At 36.6% G+C, this 20,312-nt stretch overlaps 1 protein-coding gene across 1 annotated transcript in view; it reads left to right on the forward strand.

The window, feature by feature from the left end:
* Positions 1–20,312, forward strand: part of VWA3B (von Willebrand factor A domain containing 3B) — a 62,005-nt gene that overhangs the window by 16,280 nt on the left and 25,413 nt on the right. The window contains 9 exon segments of the mRNA XM_030961755.1: positions 135–304; positions 2,173–2,297; positions 8,792–8,908; positions 10,626–10,822; positions 11,449–11,603; positions 13,343–13,481; positions 15,000–15,131; positions 18,177–18,275; positions 19,251–19,433. Coding sequence (XP_030817615.1) covers positions 135–304; positions 2,173–2,297; positions 8,792–8,908; positions 10,626–10,822; positions 11,449–11,603; positions 13,343–13,481; positions 15,000–15,131; positions 18,177–18,275; positions 19,251–19,433 — 1,317 coding nt within the window.

Consider the following 20,312-nt stretch of genomic DNA (forward strand, 5'->3'; position numbering starts at 1 on the left):
AAAATCTTATAGCCCAAGTAGTGCATCATTTTTACCAAATTTTCCTGCTGAGGACAGGACAGTGCTTGAGTAAGTATCAGTCATTTATGTAAAACTGTGTCTTCCAATTACCTTTTTTTTCTGTTTAATGACAGGTTGAAGCTGTTTATTACTTTGTTGTGGGGGATGTTCCAGTGAACACAAAGCAGCTACTCCTTGAGAAAGTTTCAGATGTCTCCTGTCCAGTCAACATGGTGTCTTTCAATGCTAGGGAAGATGAAACTATTATTTTTCTGAAGGAGTTGAGCCACTTGGCCTCTGGCAGGTATGACAAAGAAGGACAGTAAAGATGACAGTATTCATGAAGTTCTTTGCTGTTAGAAGTGATATTGGGACATACCTGAGTGTAACTCATGAGGAAAATGAGACAAAGCCGTTCAGTAAGTGATCTGGGTATATGGAAATAGTCTTAAGATATATGACAATGCAGGCCCTTCTTAAACAGTCCAGATTTTTTTCTGCATATGTTCTCACTGGCTTGCAGAAAGGCTATTCACTTTTTATGCCCAAAATCATCTGTCATCTGCCTCTCTCTTGAAGTCTGAAAAAATCTGTTCAGGGGAAATGGTCACAGCATAAACTGAAATAAACTTTTGTTGTGTTGCTTTGTACATTAGTACAAAGCATTACATTACTATCCACAAGCACCAGAAAAAGAGCTAGAGTTTTGTTGGGTTAAGTGCCGTAGAGACAAGTACTGAAAAGGAGATGCCTGTCCTAAATGAACAGCTCATGGAATAACAGAAAAATGATGGGGTGTTATTCTTCAAGCCTGGTTGTGTGGAAAAGCAATTCTGTAACATGCTCTCTAGCATCCTTTTGGTATGGTTGGTGAAAATTAATATATTCCACATGCCTTTTGTCTGCTTTTCCTGGGAATCAGCCATATGGTGAGAATCAGCCTTTAGTAGAAATGAATAAGATTACTTAAATCTTGATTCTGTTATCAAAATAAGGAAAACAAATGAACAAATACAAGACCCACAAGACCAAACTCATGCTCAACAGGAGTCAGTAGGTGTTTCTCTGCTTAACAGAAGTCACCATACACTTTCAGACTTGTGAAATTGCTGCTAGCTTTTTCTGTTTCACTGTTGTTTGTGCAAGAGTGGGAAGCCCTCCAACAGTAGAAATCTCCCAAATGACAGCAGAGCAATTGGTAAGATGACAGCTGCTTAGCTCTTTTGTAGCCATCTGTGTTTAGAAATAGCTTTTAGGAGATGGGAGAGTCTGCCAAAAACAAGACTGGGAAAGTGTTATGTTTGCTCTGGTCTGATGTGTGTTTAAAATGATTGTGGTCATTTTAGAAGCATGGTACCTCTATGGTACCAGATACATTGCCAGTCACTATCCCTCATTTTCTTTTGGCAGTGTTTATACCTTCTTTATTAAAGGAAAGTGATTGTTTATTGTATGATATAGACAGAGGCAAAAAGGGTTGTGGCAGGGAGCTAAGAGGATTTTTTTTGTTTGATACTATTCTCACTGTCATCTTTTTGCATGAGTCTAGCTTTTGTGCAGACTTACAGTGCCTGATAATAACTTGCTGGTGGATGATTGCCCAACAACTGTGTATAAGTTTAAGTCAGCTTTCCCACAGGAACAGCCAAGTTCATGGGCTTTTCATGCCTTGAACCTGTTTCTAGTGTACTTCTGTTTTAGAAATGCATCTTTCTCCTGCTCTGAGAGCTTCTCTGTTTTGACAATGAGGATAAATAAAGTCTGCTTGTCATCCTGATTTGTATGTCCATAATGAAATAAATGTTCCTGCTAGGCTTTCAACTGGGAGGATAATCTGATAAAAAGGTGTTAGTGTCATCTCAGACATCTCAAATTACATGCCTGCTCAGCCTCTTAAAAGCATTAATTAAAAATAAATTTCCAGGAAATTGAAGAGTAAGGTGCTTTGCAGTTAGTAGTATCAAAAAGAAAGAATATTCTACATGAGAAGACTTCAGAAAGTACATAAATGTATATAAAAAGCTTGAAAATATTAATCTTAATTAATATAATCTTATTGTAGTGGAAGCTTTAGATATAATTCTGTAGTTGTGTGTATGAAAAACACCTCTTTAAAATTAGAGAAATATTTATGTATTTTGTGTACTGGTTGAAACTCATTTTTTATTACAGATTCCATGCTTTTGCTGAGAAGAATAACTGTAGAGATGCTACTGGACCTGAACTAAAATATGAAGAGGATGGAAAAGGATTAATTGCCTTGAACTCTGGAAAAGTGAAAGGGAGAAGGCCACTAGGTAGACAATATAAACCCCAAGATTCCACTGATATTATCAGGAACATGTCAGAATAGAAATGTTGTTGAGGAACTTGATGAATATAAAATCAGAAGAAACCTGTAGGTGTGGGTGGGGTGAGGACAGGACTGCTCTGGAAATGGAAATTTCTCTGTGTGGGAAGGAGAGGGCAAGGAAAAGAGAAAAATGAAGAGAGTAGAGGATGTGCATGTGAGAATGAAAGAAAAGTGAAAAAAGGGAGAATATAATTTATTCAGGAATATGAAGAATGGTACTTGTGTGCTTATGCCAGTGACCTTGTGGAAATGTATGGAGAAATGGTTAAAAGGAAGAGGAATGGTGTGGCAGACCATATGATACAACAGCCAACATCAGTATAGGCCAAGTTCATTGGTAATATAAGGGGATTAAATCAACATAAGGCTTACTTGCTTGTCCCAAGAATTTGTCACAAAGGCAAAAAGCACAGTAAAATGACCATAAAGAAGGCAATGCAAAGTGGTGGTGGGTGGATTGATAGAAAAAATACCAGGAGGAAACAACCAAACTAAACAGTTTCACTGGTGGGTGGAGCTGGGCAGAAAGCTCAATGTGTTTCATATTAGTCACAGTGCTACTTCCTCTGGGTAAGTGTTCAGTGGGGGACTGGACTGTGGTTTCAGCCAGGGTGGGAGGAGAGGGGCTTGTGATGTGAAGTGAGTCTTTGTGTGTCAAATCTGATGTCTTTCTCAGCAGAAGAGTTAAAAAAAATATTTCTTTTAGGCATCAGAAATCTTAAGATGTCTTTAGTCTAGTGGCTCGACACACCTACCCCCTTCTCTGCCTTTGTGCTAGGGGCATTAGTGTTCCCCCAAAGGTGGAACAATGTTATCCTCACTGTTAGGGAATGTATGGCATAAGGTGGATTTGGTGTCTCATGTAAGGCTGTTTGTCAGTCTTGGACTGAGTGGCCCATATTTGGGTCGTAATGAAGTTTCTTGCATACTAATCTATCCTTCACTAGGACCATGATTATTACAGCACAAGAGAAAGAACCATTGTGGGGGGCAGAAATAAAGGAGTGAGTTATCACCTGCTTTTTTGAGTCATGAAAGGACACTCATGGCTCACCCATGCAGAGTTTAGAAACCAACAGCAGAGTCTGCTTCTAAATGCTGTTGTTTCATACTAATGCAGAGCAGTATAATGATTGCCTTCAGTCTGCTGTGAGTGCTTTCTTGCTGTACCACATTTGGGGGTGTGCATGGGAGGAGCTGCCTCCCTCTTCCCCTGGGGCAGTCAGCCTGTTTCAATAGATGAGCCTAGAGCTCCTATATGACTGAAATTACTTCCTCACCACTGTTTCTAAAGCTGAAGGCTGAATAGCTTTAATCACTCAAAAGGGCAGTAATCCCCTAGAAGTGCATTGTCAGTTGTGTCTTATTGCTATTATGGAGTAGAATTTACACATTAAAAAGGAACACAATTAGCTTTCTGCATTTACTGAGTATTACAAGCACAGCCGTGACATCACTGGCAGCCAATTGGAGTGTTTCAGTCATATGCAGAATCTTAAGTCCTTTCAGAAAAGAAAACACATTGAAGACATTATTCTGGTCTGTGTCTGATTTCTCTTGTTTCAGAGACTCCTTCAAGGGCGTAGTAATAAGGCAATAAAAATAAAAGTGTCGATTACTCACTAATGGGCTCTGAAACTGGTTCTTGGATATGTGGCATAAACTACGTAAGGAAATAAATAGAGAATGAACCAGAGATTTAATCCTCCAAATGTGATGTTTCTAAAAACTTAAGGGAGGCACAGGAATATTTTGATTATGCTCCTTTTTGCACCACAAATGCGACAGCTGGAGGGTGAAACTCATAACCATGTTATATGGACTGGAAAAGCTGTTTTAGCAACATCTGATAGTTTCTGGGTATCCACTGAATATCAGCATTTTGCAAATACTGGATATCTTTATGGTGATTCCTTTTCGTCTGCTTAACAAAACAAGTCAGAACTATTTAAAATTTTAGATAAGAGCTCAATTCTCCCCTCTTTTGCATCTTGAGTAGACATTTAGAAAGCTAGTGTGATAAACTAACAATTTTTTGACACTCATTTTGAGTGGGTACTCAGGATCAAAACAGGTGTAACTCATTAAAGAATTAAGGTCCTTTTGCTGGCAGCCTCAGATTTACTTCTGGCAGAGAAATGCTTTTACATAAAGCCTTATTTCACCAATGTGATTATATCTCCTCATCCAGCACTAATTTTCCTGTTATCACTTCTGCCTACATTCTTTGTGCAGTTTATTCATCTGTAAAAAGCTGTAGAATTAAGCAATCTTGTTATGTAGTTAAAATTATAAGTGGAAAGGAAGTAGCATTTAAGTTGGAAGTCGAAGACATAGAGGGCAAGGAATGGTGGAAGCTGTGAAGAAAAGATGTCTTTCTGAAAAAGGACACATTTGTGTCATCTGCTTGGAGTAACAGGGTGATAAGTGCTACATAGTGCTTGAAAAGCAACAGTGCTTTGAACTAGATCCTAAAATGAATAGAGGGTCCTTGGTGGCTGACACAGAAACAGTAAATTTCTGTGTAGTGGTTTCTGTGTGGTGGAATAGATGAGCTGGCAAATGTGGAGAAAATGCAAATTGACTGAAATCTGGATTTTACTGATGTGATAAATCCAAATTGTCTGACCTCCTTGTGAACAATATAAGGCTCTGTTCTTAAGTGTGCTTGATTTTTCACATTTGGGGAAATATGATAGGGAATATTTCAGGTTATTGTGTGTAAAAAAGGAAAGTGTAAGAGCGTCATTCTCCTGTATGACATTGAAGTCAATGAACTCTGTGCTGTTTATGTACACTGACGTGAGAAAGATTGAACCCTTCCTTTGGAGAGCCAGAGTAATGACTGAAGAGTAGCTACTTTTCCTAGAAGCTGTAGCGAAGATTATTGCCTCTGCTTTTTTCTTGCATGTGCTTTGTCTAGTTTTAGCAGCCTAACCTTGGCCTAGCAAATCTCTTTGCTAATGTGTAGAGAATGATGCAGATAGCTGTTCTGTGATACCACATGGGATACAAAGTTCATTTGCTTTGTCCATTTGCCCAGTGGAAAAAGGGCAGGATTGGGCTGCAATCAGTTGCAGTGCTGTTTAACCTGGCAGGTATGCAGGTAAAAGCTGTGGACTACCCTCTTACGCTTCTTTGTGCTTTCATTCATCCCCCTCTAAGTGGAGATTTTTAAAATCGATGCTTAAGGGTATATTGCTGTGTGCTGCTGCCACGTGGAGGCTGAGAAAGGGACTGGCAGTGAAGAAAATCAATTTCCCCATCTTCCCTTGCCAGCAAATTCATTTTCAGATAGATCCTATTTCATTATATTTGGATTTACTTGCTTCCACGGTTTAAGTCAGATATTCAGACAAGTAAGAAATGCTTCTGTTTTCCATGATTTGCTTTTGTATTGGTATTTGCTTCCTGTTTCAAAGATCTTGTAGGTATTTTGGATATTTTGTAGGTTTTTTGTTTTTTGGTTTTTTTTTTTCAAAGCAGGATTATTTCATTAGCAGTATGGAGATCATATTGGTTACAGTGACTTGTAAAACCGGGTGAGTTTGTTTGTGGGGAGGTACATGTGGAAAAGCTGCTTCTTTTGAGATTGTCTGCCAGTTAAATAACTGGGAAATGGAAATGAGGGCAGTTATGAGTTTCCGTGTACACGTGCAAGTGTGGCTGTGTTTTTGCTTAGGTCTAACATCTTGCTTCTCAGTTCGTGGGTGTCAGCAAAATGCTTCTGCCCCTTGCCACAGGCTCTCCCCACAACCTTCCTCATCCTCTTCCTCTTTCCTAGACCCTCCCTTATGCAGAGCAGAAACGCCTTTACCTGCGGGCAGGGCACTCCTGGAGCATTACCAAGGGTGAGGTGCTCTGCAGGGTCAGGATGGCTTTGGGGAGAGCCAAGGGAAGCTGACTGCGCTTGGCCCAGGCTGGACATGTGCAGCAGGGTGTTCAGGCCAGTCCTCTTGTGTGTGACAGGTGGCCACCCTCCTGCCATTGCAGTGGGGCGGGTTTTGAATCAGAACTGAGGGGTCCCCAGAGGTCTGGCTCTTACACTGCCACCCAGAGCAGCTGGGAAGGTGCTTCATGGCAGGGGGAGCCAGGAGGGCCCTTTCTCTCCCTGGATAAAGTAATTTTTTAAGACAAGATTATTCCTGGGACATGAGTGCCTGAATGTGTACAAGAGACAATGGCTTGGAGTGGTTATGAACTGCACCCTCCAGAGGGGTGACTTTCTTTGGTTGGTGGTCCCCCAAAAATGGCACATCTGAGGTGTGAGCAGAGGGAATTTAAACAAAGTGAGGTGCATGCTTTTTTGGTCATTTACCAGAGAAGTGCTTTGAGGGATGGGCCACAGCTGAGAGCCACATCCAGAAGATGTGCTGCTTTGCATGTAGGTTTTGATTTTGGGGGTTCCATTTTGAAAGACACAGGCCACTCCTTAGCTGTAGGGGAAAAGAGACTGAGGCAGAGGCGCAGTTGAGCTTCCTGTGTAGAGAGAGAAAGCTGCTATGGATATCACTGCTTGCAAACTTCTGTCCCAGTTGAATCCTAGAAAAATGTTGTTGGAAAAAAGGTTTTGAGCAGCTGGAATTTTACAATGTATAGTTCTTGGTGCCTGCATTTGTCCTGTGTAGCAAATGACATCAAGCACACTTGCTTTGAAAGGCATGCTGTGCTACAAGCATAAATGAGGAAAAAATATCTTCTCATGTAATACCAATTCAATTCACCTATCTTAATGGGGACAGTAACAATAATCCTGTAAAACTGATAAGTCCATAGCATCAACTTAAGGGGAAAGGAAGCAATGCAATGATATAATTGTTATTGATTTAGAGGTAGTTAAGTTTCTTTAAATATTTCTTTAAATATTTTCAAATTATTAAAAATATTTTAAAATGTTAACATGTTCATAAAATTAAATCTGGATGACAGTAATTGACAGCTTGTGGAGGATATCAAGATTTATTTGGAGACAGCACCACTGGAACTGCATTCTTAACAGCCTTAAACTTAGCACTACGTTCATGTATGGTGTGAATGCATGTGTTTGCATTTCTGGGGAGAGATTGCTTATAAAATAAAAGTTAAATTCTTTCTGAAATATTTGAAGGGAGTATTTTTCTTAAGTTTAGCAGGTAATGATTACAGACTGTGGGGTTTTTTTTTCTCCCTTTTGTGTTTTATGTTGTGGAATTATCTGCCTTACTGAAGCTTTTTGTGATTTGGGAGATGTTGATCTTTTTCCTAATGGCTGCAACAGATGTTTTGAAATGCAGGAAGGTCCCAGGAGATGGCAGTGTACAATAGCACAATTCAAAATACTTGTTGGAAACTGAAAGCATTTCACAATTAAAATCGAGTTATTATTTGTATAATTTTAGTATTTTTAGTATTGGTATTATTTCTTTCAGAAAGTTTATCAAAGAACTGTCAGCCTACTTTTGTAGATAAATTTTCGATCTTACCTTTCATACAGTGAACCATCACTGAATATTAGCTGAACCACTGGATGGTAAGATATAGTTTGCCTTGTTCAGCATTTCTACATGCAATTTATTAATAGGTTGTGATCTGCAATAGTTCGTAACCTGCATTTGTGGTTAGTATTGCTGATGATTCAGTTTCTTTTAGGTTTTTACTGTAACAGTGCACACGGTTTCTCTGCATTGTCCAGTATTGCAGTTTAAACTCTGAGAGTAGCTTAATTTACACATTTTTAATAGCAGTCCTACTGCTTAGGTATACAAGGTGTCTCAATTTTAGTAGTTTATTTTATGAAATAAATAAATATTTTATTATTTTCATCAAGAAAGACATATCTGTTGAAATTGAGAAAACCTTGTCTCAATTCCAGCTTTGTATCTTTCTAATTCTTTTTGAAAATACAGCTTGGTAGTAAATTTTTTTTGGTAACATTTGTTTATGACTGTTGAAGATTGTTGGGAGGAAAATAAATTTATCTTTAGCAAAATTTCATTAGATAGTCATCAGGGAAAGAAGATTTAAATAAAATTAATAATGTACTTTAGGATATGGGAAGAGTCAAAATTGTCTTCTCTTTAAAATGTCAAAAGTGGGTTTACTCTTTGGAGCCAAGTTTTCCAATGAAGTCCAGGGGGCAGCAAGTGAATTTCATTGTGGATTTTCCTTATTATTTTCCAAGAGTGTTAAAAAGTATTTGCTTCCACTGTGGGAACAATCTGTGGCCAGATTTGGAGGTTAGCTCCAATATACTAAACACCTCTCATATCCTGGAGCCAGGTTTGAGTCTTTTTTTTTGAAGTCTGTCAGGGAACAGCATTTTTCATTGCAACGGGATCTCAAGAAAACAAGGTTATATGGCAAGATCTGGGTATACCAATGACTTTGTTGTGATTGAGGAGTTACAAATAACTGAAATTATATAAAAATGTGAAGTTCTGTTTGTTATTTCTCTTGCAGTAGCTGGTGTCTGTGAAGATGTGTTTTTGATCTGGAAGGAGCTGGAGGAAGCCAGGAGTACAGTGAGACAAGTTCAGGAAATGTTACCAGAATCTGACCAGTCTGCTTCTCAAGATGGTATTATTTATGTTTCTTTCAAGACAGCTACCATTGTATTAATGATCAGCATCTTTTTGTGAACAGTTTTGATTGCACATTGGTTTGGGGATGATTTTCTCCAAAATGTCTGTTTACAGGGTATAGCACCTATATGTCTATATAGCACTATAATAGTTATCTGAACTTAGGATTGCTTAAAACTTTCCAAGTCTCTGTTTACTATGGCTTAAACTTGTTAAACTTTAACAGCTCAGGCTAAAACACACCATTTTTAGTTTACCAGTGACTAGGTTTAGAAGTTACCTGGATTTTAGGTTATGGAAATTATTTGGGGGGTTTTTTGTGATCTCTTCCTGTCTGCCTGAACCAGTAAATCTTCCATTTTTTCTACACAATACTGAGGAAATACCTTATCCTTCTCCTATCACAGTCTTCTTGGGATAGCCTCCAGCCTGGTAGCTAGTTCATTCCACATAAAGGGAAGAAGCAGGGGGTTTGCATTTTTGTCAAGGGCAGAGATCTGAAAACAATTCAGAATAAGGACTCTGACAACTCCTGTCTTAAGAAACATAGAGGAATACCTACATTTGTTCATTCAGTCCATGGTTTCTGCCATTATGTCTGGCCAAGAACATGACTCATTTGTTGTTCTGTGCATATTGATTGGATTAAACCCTGTTGGAGACAGAAGCGTAGCTGGTTTCTGAGGTTCTGTTCTGGAAGGCTTTAACAAGGGACAGTGAGAGGCTACTCAGTCCTGCAAAAATGGGGATGCTCTATGTAAAGCATGTGGAATAAAGAAAACAACAGTTTTCTTTTCAAACCTGTGTGAGCACATTTGCAACACTTGTTGTTCTAAGAACCACAAGTAATCATAAAGCAAAGTTTTCCACATGAACAGGCTCTGATTGTGCACCTGCCCTGATGTTGGCTGATCTCTGTGTGTGTAAGGGCAGTAGATGCCTCCAGAGGTTTATTTACAGGCTCAGGATCTCACTACTGTGGTCATTGTAGCTGCATCTAAACTGAGTAGACATTTATACCACCTTGGTCCACCAAAATTAAAGTGTGACAGAATAAATCCACCCTGCTGTGGGACCCACTGCATTGTCATTTGGTCTAGGTGTGATTTATTGGGATAGTGATGAGTCAGTGGGGAATCCTGAATCCTATTGTTTTATTTGTGTTATCTGTATACTGGTGTCCAGAGTTGTGCAGGTCCCTACCTTAAGATAGTCCTTAGAAAATCTGTGAAACAGTATGACATTGTAGTTTGTCTTTTACTTTAAATAGCCATCTCTAAACAGATTAATGTTATTGTCTTGACTGCATTTTCAATTATATCTTCAGTTGTCTCATTTTCTCAAATGAATCTCCTTGAAGTTAGACATCTTATTCAGGATTACTTTCTGGCATTTTGTAATTCAGCTACTAAGAAAATTTGTTTTAAATGTTGATCCTCTCACTATTTATTGTCTTTGCTCCCTGTCTTCTGGTGGTTTTCTTCCAATTACAAAGAAATGTGTTGCAGTGAGTTTTCTGATAAGAAAAAACCCTACAACCAAAGTACAGACTATTAAAAATCACTCAGAAATATCTGTTCACTCCAATGCTGTCAGAGCAAGTAGAGCAAGTTTGAAAATGTTGATTCCAGTATCAGTCTGGTTTTGACAATAGCTTATCCAAAATGAGCCATGTTATATAGGAGATTTTGTTTGTTTATTTTCTTTATTAGCAGACAAAGGTGATCATCCATTATCAAAACATATAACTGATGAATATTTGACTTCTGAGAAGTGGTTGCAGACGTATGGCTTGAAAGCTCAGAAACTCACACTGTATGATGCACTTGCTGATAGTGTTTTTCAGCATGTAAATGGACCTGTTGACATAAACACTAAAGCAGAGGATGAATGTTCACAAACTGATGCTGTGAGTATTGTTCCTTTTCCCTCATGTCCTATGAGTTGTTTGTTTTTTCTTTTAAAGCTTGAAAACTTGGTTGATGGATAAATTGATAATATAGTGTATAGCATTGTTGTTTTGTATTTTTTGTTAAAATCAGATTATTAATTATTGAGACAGAATAACAATGTCTCAAAGAGCTTTTTGAGAATGACTGCTTTAAGGACTTCTTGCTGGTTCACATATATTCTAAAAGGAAGAATCAGGACTGGCTTAATCAATGCCTTGGTTTTCTTTGTATTTCTGTGGGCTGGGACAAAGATTTCATGTTATCTTTAGAAGATGTGTTAGTCTCAGATGCTGCAGTGTCCTCTAGTTTGTTAAGAAAATTTGGATTAATTAGTCTTCTATTTGTTTTTCTCAAGCTTTACTATTGACTGTTTGGTAAGCTTCTGGTTTTTACTAGCTGCAAGAATAAAACCACTTTCTATTGAATCTTTCTAGGAGCAAATTCTGTGAACACCATATCTCATGCTTATTTCTACTCCTGTTCATGTGCAACAAGCATGTATCTTTGAAGTTTATTCCCCAAATATTAAAGGCACTGCAAAATAGTATGTTTTTCACATGAAATGTGTTTTTCTTTTTTGTAGGAGACAAAGAGGAAGATAATTCATGCAAGATACTGTGACAAGTTTGTACATACCCTCTGGAAAGATGGATCTGTAGTTCATGTACATGTTACTACAGAAAAGTATAAGCAGTACAAAGAGAAAATGAGGACAGCTCTCAGACAAGTGGAAGGAAGGTTTGTGTTCTTCCACATAAAATCAGTTTGATCTCTTTACATGACTGTTGAAAAGTTTGACATTTACTGTCATAATAAGTTGAAGTGGTTGGTAAACTGACAGCAGCAGTACTAAGCCAGAAGTCTATTTAAATCAGAATCTTGTATGTTGGGTTTCTTAGTAGCCATAGAAGAAAACTGATGAAGATTTTGAACTTTTGTTCTCCTTCTGAAACACAGGTGTGAAAGTCAGTTTGCACATTTTTGAATTACTGCTAAAAGTGCCAAAAAGTATTGGGACTATAAGGTGGCAGACAACTTCAAGAACCATCAATAAAACTTAGTAAACGTTCATCCTGTGTACCTAGGATCCCTTGTGACACCAAGAAGCACAGCTTAGCTTGTGCCTGTGCTGATGGTGGTTATCTGCCCTTTTGGCAATTTTGTGTTGAAGACAAGTTTGAACAGTCTAGATCAGAGTCAGTAATGCACATGATCACATGTGTAATTTACATTTCCGCAGCCATATGGACACAGGTTTTGTATGACATCCACAAAATAATCGGTAGTCTAAGGAAAACCTATTGTAGAACAGAAAAAAAATGTTGCCCTCTGGTTTGTATATTAGGACAACAAGATGCCTCGCTGAAAAAAGAAGGATGCGAACCTTTATTTTATTGGTGCATTTTTCATTTTATTTCTCCTTCCCTACCAAAAATATAACAATCTGATTATATTTAGCAAGGTCAAACATGGTTGTGTTATTCCTTCTAGTTTATCTTCATCTTACTTCTAGTTTATCTTCATCTTACTGTATTTAGGATAACATTTACATACTATCAAAGGAAAATTTGAGATAAGCAGTTTTGGTGAGTATGAATTTTTGAAATCCAGGTCAAGATTGCTGTTTTGAATGTTTCATCTGAATGTTAAAAAGTCTTGGTAGACCTCATCAAACACTTTGGGTGAAATGACTAATGACAAAATATAAATCAGTTGCTACTGTAGCAGTATCCTTATATTTCCATGTTATAATTTTTCTGAAATCTTCTGTGGAGATGAATATTTTTCCCAGGGCCATGCCATTCCATGTGTTAAATGTCTCTGTTTCAGTGTAGATAAGTATTTTATTACTCTCAAGGGAAATCAGATTTGGACTTGCTGCATCCATTACTGAGGAAATGTTCTTGTGCAGAACAGTATGTATGCATGTATTTAACTGACTGGCACATTCTAGTCCTTTTTAAAATGTAAATCAAACTCTGTATTTAAGGCTCAAGGTCCACAAACCATTGAAGCATCTGTGTTATATGAAGGCTCTTTGAAGTGCTTAAGTTCCTTGGAGAAGAGATTCTCAAGTGGTTTCCTGAGAAGGGAGCCATAGTAATATAGACTTAAATGATTTTCTGAGATGAGTCTGGAAAACAGATACAGGGACCATGGTTACATGTTACTTCCACGTTGTTACATGTTGCTTCCACGTTGGATTTCCTAGCCCAAACTACCTGATAACTGACTTTAGAAAGGTGTTGTATTGTTTTCTATTGAAATAAAAAATTAATAAAAAACTAAAACTGTCTTGTGAAGTAGGGACAGGGGACTGATTCATCAAGGGCTTCTGACAGTCACTACTAACAGGTCCTTTGGGAAAGAGAATAAGAAGTACGGCAGTGACAAAAAGATCCTACCTTTCAGATTCTGATACACAGAGCTCCAAAGATGTTACAGAACAGGTTTTGATTTTTTTTTTCCTCTCCCAGGATTAAGTGGCTTCAACAAGGAAGCAGAGGGCTTTTTGGGAATGTGTTTGAAGATGATATCTGTATTCTTATTGATACATCCCAGTCTATGAAAAACAAGCTGCCACTAGTGAAGGAAAAAATATTTCAGCTAATGCAGGTATGATAAAGGGATGACTCTGAAGGCTGAGGAACATTTTAGAGTAAACTGATCTTTTCTGGATAGTTGTTACTCCACTTTTTCTTTATTTTGAAAAATTTTTTTGAAAACAGCAGCTTTATAAAAATATTTAGATTTTTCTTCATGCGCTCATTTTTTAATTAAGAATTTATATTTTCCCCTCATTTATACAACTATTTGAAAAAAGCAAGAGAAAATACTAAAAATTAAAATTGCTTAAGTCATTCTTTCCCTCAAGCCACCTCATTTCTGAAGAAAAGAAAAACAAGCAAACTAAAAAACAAACAACAACAACAATTAAAAAAGCCAAACCAAAAACAAGCTATGCAATGAAACGCCTTTTGGCATTTTCGTTTTCACTTTTAAGCAATGTCATTCAATTCCATTGGCTTGTTGTGATTTGTAATGAGTGTTCTAGATTCACTTTCATGCTTCTACAGTAGAGGGTGTAGAATGTTTTGGACTTCTTGCATTTTACAGTGACTCAGAACTTTGCACAGGGACTGGCAAAGTGCAGGAGTACCTCAAAAGCTGTGAGTACTGGGAGACACACCTAAGAAAGGATTGTCTTGTCTAGGGTTAGAGGTCTGCAATGATGTCACCTAAGCTTAATTAATATTTCAGAGACATGATTAGTTTTAAATTTCTTTTGTCCTAAGAGAAGTAACTGAGATGAAAATTCAGTCTGGCATTGATAGCAATCATTAGTAGGACTAAAAAAATTGAAACTGTGACAGAGACATTTTTGAGCTAAGTGCTCAAGTCATAGGACATAGTATCTTGTGGTCCTCTAAGCAGATCAGCACTAGAAATATATTAGATACTGTGCCAGAAGGTTTCACAGGAACCTGCACAAAAATTATGATGAAAGGGAAGCAAAGACTTCAGGCTCTGAAAGTTTGTACTTGCTTGCACAAATCTTCCCCAACTTATAACTTCTGTCCAAAAGTAGCTTCAGCAAATTATTTCTTTTCTCCTGCTGTCCTAGTTGTCCTTGCCAGTGCTCTTTATATGATTCTTGTTCTCCTCCTCTAAATCTTACTTTCTTTCTGATTTCCATTTCCTCTGGTAAGCAGTGATAATCTCTTTTTTACACAACTGGTCATATCCGGTTTCATCTCTCTCTTTCATGCCCTCCTACACATTTGCTGTTTAAATTGTTTCAGAAATATGAGTACATGGAGACTTACTTTGGGAATTTCAAGCAATCTTAATAGTTGCAAGCAATAAATGTCTCTGGCTTTGTATGTCTCTCTGGACACCATATCTTTTAATATTATTACAATAATCATATTAAAAATATAAACATAATTTGAAAATAATTTAATATTATTGTAATAATAATAAAATATAAGCATATTTAATATGTTATAATAATTTATTGCAATCATATAATTAATTATACGATAATTAAAATAATTGCTATTACTTAGTATTTCAGGATACAAGTATTCTTTCTTTTAACAGTAGGTAAAATTCAGATGCTGTCTCTTGCAGGAGCAACTGAGACACAAGAAGAGATTTAACTTTGTGAAATTTAGTGCCCAAGCAGTGGCATGGCAAGAGAAACTTGTTGAAGTTAATGAGGAAAATTTGCAAGATGCTTGGCTTTGGATAAAAGGTCTTGAGGTAATACAGCAGCTAATTATTACAAAGAGTTTGTAATAAAGTGTGTTTGTTTCTTTGTTTGTTCAAAGTTGTGTATGTTTCCCCACTTTCTGTATGCTGGGGTGATTTTGCATAGACTCTCTTTGACTTGAGTAAGCTGACAATATAGATGATGGATAAAATTAAGTAGATCTGAATACAATGTGTTTGTCAGGTATAATAATCCTCTAACAATGGGCCTGTTTAGGAAATCATATTAATTCAATTTGCAGCTTGCTGTGTTTAGTAGCCAAAATGTGAGCATTGGCCAATTTGAATTCCTTAGGAATCCTGTAATCGCTCAGACCCTGCGTTTAAATTTGTCATTCTTGCTGCAGGGCTGCTGCATGGGTGAGAGGTGCTGCTGGCTAACTTACTGCTCAGAGGTGGTACAGGAGACCAAAGCCAGCAAACTGGAGAAGCATTTCTAGTCCCTTTTGGTTGATAGACAGCTAACTTTAGGTGCTATAGAAACATGAGAACAAACATACTCAGACCAAACATCAATCTACCCAGTATTCTCTCTCTGACAGTGGACAAAGTCTGAGTGTTTTTCCCTGAAAAAAAACCAGAATTGCTTATAGTCAGTCACAGTCACCCACCAGATTGTAACTATCAGCAGCTTTAGGACCATTAAATGTGGACCGCAATGTTATAAACACAGGACTAAAAATCAGTCGTGCAAAGGTATAGATACATCCCACATTATGTTTTCTAGCACAAACCCCCATGTTCATGTAATAAAACTCCTCAGCATTATGACAGCTCTTCTTCAGCCTTAATGTGAAATTCCTGGGGATGGGGGAATTGGGTAAGCAACATAATAGCTCTGAGACTACAAAGCAAGATCAATAACTTGGTATTCTCAGAAAACACTAACAGACCAACACACAGAGAAAAGGAAGTATTAGTGTGGCCTCCCTGAGCAGCTGAACACTTGTAACTGAGCTCATTTAGCCTTATTTTGCTGCCCTCCTTGAGGCTTGAAAACTTGTCTCTGTTTAAGTCAAGTATGTTGTACAGCATCATGAAAGTTCAATAATATTTTGAACTCCCATATTTTGATACCATCTTGTATATGCATTAGTGAATGGCCTTTTCCATCATTATTCATAAAAGTATGAATTTTTGATTATAAATTTCATTCTAAGTTCAGATCTTGATATTGAAATGGAATAGAAAATGGCACAAGAACAGGCTACTTTCTTTCAGAGATGATATGTGCTGCTGACCTTTTAACCTCTTTTAAGCACTGCAGGCATAAGTCTGAGATCAAAAAGCTATCTACAGTGAAGGTGAAATGAAAAGGGGAAAATTGCTCTGGAATATTCAGAGTAGATCCTTTGGTCCCATTTTTTGCTCTTTGGTTCCAAGATTATGAATAAGGAAGCTGAGCGGTAAACAGTAACTAACTGCTCCTTAAAAAATCCTTTAGATGTAATAACATCTAAAATTTTAGTGGTAGTACTGTCATATAGTTGAAATATGTAATTGTTGTTTAAACACTGATAAAGCTGGTGTTTATTTGTAACAGTAGCAATTGAGAAACCTAAAATGAACAGCTTTTACCATAAGGTACAGGGTTATTTTCTGCACATCATCAGCATCCACCCTATGTTCCCATGATGTAAAAAGAAGTGAAGGAAGCTGTTTTGTTTTAAATCAGTTTGGCCAATGTACACATGATAATGAGCGATATGTCTAAAACTTTATAAATACTAAAACATCAGGAGTATTAGATAAATTTAACAACTTTGGCTGGTTATTTCTTATGAGGGGGTACTGATAAGAATTGCTTGTGAGTCAGAAGATGAGATAATTAGGTAGATGAGCTATCACATTGCCTGGCCCATACACTCTTTTGTAGCCATACAGAGTAACTGTCAGAATGTACCTTGTGTTCCATTTCACCTGATTTCCTTTGCCCTGGTGGGAAGGACTGGAAGAAATTTTAACACAGTTAATAGGACTGAAGAAACAATGATATCTCTTAGCAAATATTTGCATGTATGGGTCAGTGTTAGATATTTACATTTATCTTCTGTAATGCATTATATACGTGGATGCTGTATCTCTTCTTACACCACTACAATCCTCACTGCCCTCCAGAACAGTACTCAGGTGTTACACAAGCATAAAACAGACTCTTATCTTTTTAGAGGTTTTGCTTTGGTTCCATTAAAAGGCTAAGACTTGATGAAATAATTTTTCATACTGGTAAACTTTACATGTATCTTTAGTTTGGAAGGTTTTGTGTGCAATGTTTGAAAGGTGGACAGTTGAAGACATGAAATGTAGGGCTTAGGTTCCTATGCCATGAAATGCATTTTATTAAATTTACTGTGAGAAGAAGAAAGGCAGATCATGATCACTAAGTATGTGAATGACATAGGAAAAGTGCTAGTATTACTCCAGTGGAAATTTTTAGTGAGCACAGCATTAGTTTGCTGGGCATGTTTTCTTGTTAACTTTTTTGTGCTAAAGTATAAATGGTACTTACATTAATGTGTGAAAGGGGTAAATGGGAGAGAGTTGGGAAAAATATGTTTGGAAAACCAAGAGTTCCTTTACCAGTTTTGGAGAAATAAAATTGTGCAACTCTTTTGAGCAACTTTTGAACTGTCTGATTAAGTAAAATATGTGTTTCAAGGGAGTGTGATGAGTGGGCAAGCAGGAGCATCAGTGGTAACAATGAAGAGAATGCATCTTTTGTCTTACATCTTCCTATCTGTTTATAGTCTTTTAGTGATTGCTTTTACTTGTACAGCTCAGATTGCTGCTGCCAGCATTTTTCCTCTGTGTGTTTGCATAAGCACTGAATACCAATCTGGTATCAATTTATTTTACATTGACACTTGCTTAGCTTTTGTTAGCTACATGACATAAGTGTTTTCACCATTTTATTAGTCATTTTGCTTCTGTATTATCCCTTGAATCAGTACACTGTCATTATGAATTTAAGAAGAGAGGCAAAGAATTGTTTGTATTTATAGCTGTTTCTTGGTCTTTTTCTCTTTGGTTTCTTAGGTTGGAAGTTCCACAAATACACTCAAAGCTCTCCAGATTGCTCTTGCTGATACTGACACTCAGGCTATTTATCTCTTGACTGATGGGAGACCTGACCAGGTATTTCAAAATGAGAAAACAGAAAATGCAGAAAAGAGGTGTCAGCAGTTGGAATTATGAGATGAATGTCATGCCTGCAGTGCTGAGTCTTGTGGAGTCTCTTGGATGTTTATTGGCATTGTTTCACAGTTTTTCTAGCTAAAAACATAAATGAATATTTTACCAAAGAATAATTTGACTTCATGTGCAATTCATATTCTTATTTTTAATATTTTTATTAAGTTCAAAATTAGGGAATAATAATTTCTTTTTACTTTGTTAATAATGTCTTTTATACCTTTATTACAGTTAAATAAAGGAAATGGCTGATGTTGCTTTTAAGTATTAAAGTTCAACCAATACAAGTATTATATCGCAAGCATTACTTAATTTGTCAAGATTTTTGAGTATTTTGAACAACTGAAATGTTATCAGAATTTAGAGAACTGGGTCAATAATTTTTTTCTACCAGATCCTTTAGCAGTTTTGGAGATGGTAGATCTACTTTTTCACCTAATTTTTATTTCTTTATGGGAGGAGGAAACTAGCTTTCCTATTTTCTCAGCCTCTACTTTGTTTCCTGGTATTGAAACAACTTTTCATTGAACTAATTTGGTTTCTTAAAAAGATCCACACTCATATACTTCCAAAAATATTTTTATATATATCCAGTGATACTAAACACTAATGTAGTAGTTTAATTTCCAAAACATTAGTAATTTATTTTAAAACTTCAGAAACAAAGAGTACTGATTACATTACAACTTATATCATGTGCCTTAATGCACTTATTTGTCTTTCAAACTGTTTTAAAATAGGTAATTTAGCTAATTTCTGATTGAAATACCAATCTGTATAAAGTGGATGCTTTTAACTGATCTATATCTGTCTCTGAGCAACAGAACAACTGATTAAATTCTTACAAATTGTTCATGTTTTGATGAATATGTTTCTAGATGCCACATTTTTAACATAAAGGTTTTTTTTGGTTTTCAGCCCCCCCAGATAATTTTAGCTGAAGTCCAACTTCACTGTAAAATTCCCATCCATACTGTATCCTTCAACTGTGATGATATAGAAGCCAATAAATTTTTGTATGATCTATCTACTACAACAGAGGGAAGGTTTCATTATTACAACATTTATTTGAGTGATCCTGATACTCCAGAGTTTATTTTTGTGAGTATCTGAAAATCAATATATTTGCTGCTTCATGCTACTTTGGAAAGCCACATGACTTGCACTGTTGTGATTTCATATTACAATAGATTACTCAAAAAAGAGAGGGTTAATCCTAGTCAGATTTGATGTGATATGAAAGCAATAATATGATAATAATATGTTTTGCTTGTAAAATTTTTCTAAACAACAACAAAAAGGACTAAATATAATGCAAATTACATTTGTAGTGCTATTGTTGCAAACACATTCTTCCTCTCCTGATGACCCCCTCTTGAAAACTAAAATAATAAAATAATTATATATATATATAATTATTAATACCTAAAAGTACATGTAGACCAAATCAGCTCTGGAAGAAACACGAGATCTCTGCTGTTTCAGAAATAAGTTACTGTTTAAAATGAAAGTATGGTTTGTATCCTGTTAATAAATAAGAGAATGCCAAGCTGAATTTGGATGATAATGATTCTATGGATTTTTGTTACAAGTTTGTTCTACAGTAGCTGCTTGGGAGAGATCTATAAGAAGTAAGATGACTAGAATAGCAATCATCTATCAAGTGTGACTAAGCAGCTCAACAATCCCCAAAAGGAAATTTCTGAATAGACTAACAGAAACACATATTTGAAATGTATTCTTGCTTTTAATTAAAATTAACACTCAGTGAATTGATTGCATAGATTTCAGAAATAGTGGTAGTTGAACCATGAGAACAAGACAGTACTGGGAAATTTGAACCTTACAGACACCAATTAGAATGAAGATGTGAAAATAATCCAGCTCTTGAAAAATGTCACTGTACTGGGCAATTTCAGTGATTCTATTGGTGTGGACTGTGTGACACTGCTCACATTGGAAAAATGAGAGCCAGAGTCT

Source organism: Camarhynchus parvulus, chromosome 1 (assembly GCF_901933205.1).
Source record: "Camarhynchus parvulus chromosome 1, STF_HiC, whole genome shotgun sequence".
NCBI classification, from domain to species: domain Eukaryota; kingdom Metazoa; phylum Chordata; class Aves; order Passeriformes; family Thraupidae; genus Camarhynchus; species Camarhynchus parvulus.